Source organism: Limanda limanda, chromosome 7 (assembly GCF_963576545.1).
Source record: "Limanda limanda chromosome 7, fLimLim1.1, whole genome shotgun sequence".
In the NCBI taxonomy this organism is placed as follows: domain Eukaryota; kingdom Metazoa; phylum Chordata; class Actinopteri; order Pleuronectiformes; family Pleuronectidae; genus Limanda; species Limanda limanda.
The window spans coordinates 12,645,901-12,651,900 of NC_083642.1; the positions used below are offsets into that span (position 1 = coordinate 12,645,901).

At 45.3% G+C, this 6,000-nt stretch overlaps 1 protein-coding gene across 1 annotated transcript; it reads right to left on the bottom strand.

Annotated features, from left to right (window-relative positions):
* Positions 1–219: 219 nt before the first annotated feature.
* b4galt3 (UDP-Gal:betaGlcNAc beta 1,4- galactosyltransferase, polypeptide 3) lies at positions 220–5,085 on the bottom strand. Its single transcript, XM_061074399.1, has 6 exons — positions 4,803–5,085; positions 3,731–3,966; positions 2,691–2,881; positions 2,152–2,274; positions 1,227–1,331; positions 220–574 (listed from the first exon to the last, which is right to left on the bottom strand). Exons 1-6 carry the CDS (start codon positions 5,083–5,085, stop codon positions 220–222), a joined length of 1,293 nt encoding a protein of 430 aa, XP_060930382.1.
* Positions 5,086–6,000: the final 915 nt, after the last annotated feature.

Below are 6,000 nucleotides of genomic sequence, written 5' to 3' on the forward strand. Positions count from 1 at the left end.
TCATCCCTGTAGACAAAAGTGGCTGCTTCATTGGATCCATTGCATAACTATCGCTAACCTGCACTGAGCACAAAGAGCTGGTGTACTTGAAGTCCCACAGCAGAGCAGATCCAAACTGCATTCCTCCCTATGGTCTTTCAGATCCAGACTGAAGAGAGAAGCCACTTTATGCTACAGATGTGACAAAGTCTCTGTGTCACACACACCCCCCCCCCCTTCCTATGTCATCGCACCAGTCTCCTTGTGTGTTGTTTGATTTGCTGCTTTTGACTGCACAGGTTTTGTCTTTTCACCCAATACCTTGGTCATATTTTCCACCACGGAGCCTTTGCCCTGTTGTGTGCTCTCCTCCTTCTTGGCTGTTGCCTCGTTCTTGCTGGTGCTACGTTGGTGGACGGGGGTCGGTGCCTTAACGGGGAGGGCTGCCTTCCCCTGCGGCAGGCGGGGGTCTTCTCCAATGTTGACAGTGAGGTTGGTGTAGAGAGGCTCCAGCTCTCTAGAAAGAAGCTCGTAGGCCAGAGAGTTGAGGCCGTCAGAGCGCCAGTTCAGTCTGGTCCTTTTCAGGAGGTCGAACCTAGAGAGACGAACATAGTGTCACAGGTTTGTGTGTCTGTGTGTGTATCAGACTTTAAAGGGATAGTTTGGCATCATTGTTAATTTGTCAACATATGTTTTTGCCAAGAATTGCAAGAGAAAATTGATACCACAAGCTACAGCCAGGACACAGTTGACTTAGCTTAGCATAAAGACTGGAGGAAAGGAGAAACAACCCTTTCGACATCCAAAGGTTGACAAAAAAAATCCAAGTATGAGGTGCAGGTGAATCTTGTTAAGTTACAATTTTGTTAAATCTATACTTCATACTAAATACAAAATGTGATTTATTAATTAGTTACCTAGTTACTGATAGGCAAGTTTTGTCACCTTTTAAAGAGCCTCCTCAGGGCTTAAAATGCTCTTGACAGATGCTTGTTTCTGTTATCTAGAAAATCTTTTCAAAGCGTTATAGAAATGGAAAAGTAAATAATGTTCATCGGAAATAAATAAGTGCTGCCTGAGGTTGCAGAAAATGTTGGCACCACAGAGCGAGCAGAGGAAAATGACAACCCTGTACAAAACAGCAGATAAAAAAAATAAAGAAACAACCATTATTGTAAAAGCTTTCAAGTGTCTCCAGTTCAGGGAATAAACCTCAGCAAAATATCTTTGTGTGTCTGCATCTGTACCTGCGTGGATTCTGCTCGTTGCCTCTGTCTCCTTTGTGCTTGATCATCTTGTAATGACCAATGGCCACTGGGGGGCGCACAATCTTCATGCCAGAGAGACGCACTCTGGGTAGGCAGCACACAACGAGAGAGAAAACTCAGTCTCAGAATCAGGATAGGACAATACTGGCGGAATAAGCCAAAGGAATAATTATTGCTAATATTTCCTATCACTCCGAGCAATAATGCTATTCAATCTGAGTACTTTTATTCTCTAGGGGATAAAAGCAAAAAAACACACAGAAAAGTCAAGACAACAAACACAGAATTGTGAGTGACGTATGGGAATAACATACTTTCATGGCCTATAGGCGGTGGAAAAGACTGTGGTTTCCTTTTTCCATCTCTGGTGCTTTTGTACCACCCCATCTGAGTTCATCGGAACATGTAACTAATGCTGTTAATTTCCATATGATCACTTTTAAGCTTGCAAACATCATGCATCATCGGCAAAATGTTATTGGCGGTACAGGAGAAACTTTGCAAGCTTTTGGATTCTCAGTCCTCAGTTAAATTTCTCTTGCAACAGATCGGCAAATGCTAGAGAAGCCAGAGAGTTGGAAAGAGGGGAACCCAAGCAAACGTGAGAGGAGCCTGAAACCTGCCTGGAAACCCTGAAAGCATGCAGCCCAGTCCCAATCTGCGAGCTCGTCCATGCCAACACACACTGAGACACACAGCAAAGCCACAGCAGTGGGAGGGGAAGAGAAGATGAAAGATGAGGTTAGGACACATGAAATAACAAAAGTCAAAGAAAGGGAAAGCCAGTGGCAAAGAAACCGTAAACATGAGGAGAACAAAAAAAGATGAATGACTCATGCAAAAGATGGAGAAAAAAAGACCAAGCATGTGGCTGCAGGGTGTGGTCCTCGGACACGCTCCTCACCTGGCAGCGATGTCATCATCCTCTCCACCCCAGCCCCAGTACAGGTTAGGGAAACCATTCATCTTCATGTACTGGTCTGGGGTCACGGCAGACACGCCACCGAAATACTGCGGGTACGGCAGCCTGGGAGGGTCACATCACATGTGTTGAAGTTAAAGTCTCAGCACAGGGCAGTTCTACAAGTCCATTTACTGCAGCCTAGGAAAAATTTAATTAAACTTTTTCTTAAACTTTTTTTGTGCTTATGTTAGTCATCTCAAGAATTGTCTTTCTTTTGTTTTTACTGTTGATTATACAGAGGAAAATGATATTTGTGTTTTGAGCAACAGTATGACATCAGTCCGCTTTACGGCAGTGTGGTAAATCAGTGTTGATGTTGTGCCCATGTGTGAAGTCCGGCTGCTATGTGGAAAAGTCGACAAAAACATAAGACAGCAACGCGGAGAATAAAGTTTCCAAACAGAAAACGGAGTCCTGTCTGTTTCCGGGTGCAGCACATCCACACACACACACACACACACACACACTCCTACTGTTACCTGTATCTGAACTTGTCCATGGCCACAGACTGGTGTGTGGGGAACTGTTTGTGGCAGGTGTAGGTGTTGTGGTCGTTCTCGGGCAGCAGGTCCACGTCGTGCAGGAAGATGCAGCTCCAGTCTTCATCTCTGAGGGCCTCCCGCACCCCCACGTTCAGCAGCTTGGCTCGGTTGAAGGTGCCGTTCCCCCACTGAAGCCAGAAACAGAAGCAAAGTTTGTCATTTACAAATGGCTAAGGGTGGTCTATATGGTGTGACACTGCAGAAGAACACCTGATTATTTGTACAATATAGTCACTGAATAATAACACAAGCAAAACATTAATGGATGTGTGATTTTACAGAATTTGTACAGCAGCAAATCCACATACTTCAAAATCTTTGCAAATAAATCCAAAACTATGTGTGTGTCATGGTTTCATTCAGGTTAAATCACCATTTAAATCAGATGTTTACATTACTTTGCATTACTTGATTGATATTGATATCATGCAGGTTATACACTAGATTTACATCAGTATTATGCAAATATTACACTGGTTATACACAGATGCTACAGCAACTATTAATCCAGTAATACTCTTAAATATGTTAAGGTCTAGAGCTTAAAGTGTCTTGAGATAATCTATAATGTGATTTGGCACTATACAAATATAATTTCATTGAAAATTGAATTGAAATAAACAGATAAGACACCAGTATTACGCTGATATTATGTAGTAATGTATAATATTAATTCAACAGCAATATGCAAATATTATATCAGTTTACCACAAGCATACGCATATAACGTAACTAATAATTACCGGGATATTTGTTTGTGTATGACAACGGTTATATACCAGCATTGCTCCATTAGAAGAACTAATTATTCCATTAGCATTACCCGGGAAATATACCAACAACACATCAGCACAACAACAGTCTGCTTTTGCACTTGGAGAGAGACAATACAAACCATTAAAAGCCCCATCCTTGGTAAACAAGCCTGCACCCACACACACACACACACACACACACACACACACACACAACCTGACCTGCTGCACTATATAGATGCTGTAGTGGATCTGTTGTCTCTGCAGGAAGGGGTGGAGGTGGTAGAGCAGCGCCCGGAGGTGGGTCTGCCGGTTCCGGTACGGCACCACTATTGCTGTGTGATGGCGGGGTTCACAGTCTGGAGGACGGTAGTGTCCGCCTGGCAACACCAAGGGATTCCTCTGTCTGATCTCCTCCAGAGACAGAGGAGAGGAGAGAAGGACAGACACGGGTCCGACTGGAGAGGAGAGGAGAGTTTTTTTTGGTTTTTCAAAACCCATTTATTTTGCATTTCCAGGAACAAAATACACTTCTAACGTCAACCACCAGCTGTAAAAACCCAAACAAACAAGGTTAATAAATAATACATATAGTTTCTTTTCGATATACACACACGCACACATATATATACACATGCATTTACATACCCATTCACACATCCATACAAACTGTCGTATCTCAAATTACAGGTTAATATTCAGTTCCCCGTCTTCCCCAAGGGTGCATAGAATCCCCCCAACAGCCCATTTGCAACTAAATGTCAGCACATTGTCCATCATCTTGTAGTAGGCGTGTTCTACTTTGAGTCTGGCTTTCAGAAATCCAACCAGCATTGGCGCCGGATGCATGCTACCAGTGTCCAGGGCCTGGTTCCTACGTGTCAGCCAAATGGATAACTTTGCAGAACCAGAGACAAAGTTTAACATGTTGTGTATAGCTTTCTTTTTTACAGAATATTTCGGACCATAAATGAACAAACCAAATGAAAAACCCTCTCCCAGGCCCTGAAACTACCCTTTCAACAAATTAAAAAGTGCTTCCAGCCGAGGACACTGAACAAATAACTGTTCCAGTGTTTGAGAGGAGAGGAGAGGAGAGGAGAGGAGAGGAGAGGAGAGGAGAGGAGAGGAGAGGAGAGGAGAGGAGAGGAGAGGAGAGGAGAGGAGAGGAGAGGAGAGGAGAGGAGAGGAGAGGAAGCTTCAATGATATTGTCAACAGCCACCACGCTAACCACACTGTGCCTCTACTGCATATGTCTATCAGCACATATATGTAAACCCCTCACTCTCTTACCCAGCAGTGGGGAGGGGATCTGGCAGTCCCTCAGTGGGGGTCCTGTGACAGGGGGTCCAGTGCCCGAGTTGCGAGGCGGGGGAGGCGGCGCTCCCAGATGACTGAGGTTGGTGTAGACGTCGTGAGGTCGAGAGTAATCAAACTCCGGCTCAGTGGTGTGCACCAGGACGGACACCAGGCCCCTGAAGCCCCCCAGGGAGAAATAGAGGACAAAGGCAAACTGGAAGCCCACCAGCAGGGCCAGGGTGCACGGGGAGTCCAGAGAGCGGCCGCAGTACGCCATGATGGAGTCAGATCGCACAGGGACAGCAACAAATCCAGATGGGGGAAATTGGATGGAGGGACAGGAGGAGGAATGATGGTTTGGGGGAAGCAAGTGGTGGCTGGAGGGAGAGGTAGGAAATGAGTGAGGAGAGGCAGAAGGAGAGGGGGGGGGGGGACAGTGCTGGGTTCAGTCTCAGGCGTGCAGGTGGCGGGCGTCCATCTGTGGGAAGGGGTAACAGTAGTGGTGAAGCTCAGTCAGCGCTGCCATCACCTCCAGACCATAGATGTCCCTGTGAGGAGAGAAGAAAATTAACTAGTGTTCATTATACAATCGCTGCTTCTTCTTCTCATCATTATCATCAAATCATTTTGTATTGTACCTGATTTAATAAACAAAAGGGGGCTGATTAAACAAAGTTCTGCACCGTTGAGGGCTCACTCCACCTCTCTCCTCCTCTTCCTCCTTTCATCATCCAGCTTTCTGAAAGAAGAAGAAGAAGAAGAGGAGTGAGTGACAGTGCAGCAGCAGCTTGGTCTCTCAGTGCTGCTGCTGCTGCTGCTGCTGCTGTGTAGTCCACTCTAAGCTAAAATAAGCCCTGGGAATGACAGGCAGCTACAAACAATTGTCATGTTTGCTGCTTTATTTAGAATGGCTTATTTTCAGCAGAGACATTACACGGGGCGTATATATGGAAGGAGACGCTGAAGCCTGCGGATCAAATTAATCCAACGTCTCAGCTCCTAGTTTGTCTTTAGAATTAAATCCTATATATGCCAGGCTGGTGAGGGTGGACTGGATGGATGCATGCTGCAGGATCTCATCCCACAGGAAACTATCATAATAAAAAACAGACCACCATGGTTATCAGCGCAGATAGCGACTGGGTGATTAGCCTATCAGCATCTGTCGTTGGGCCTATGCGGCCAATCATGG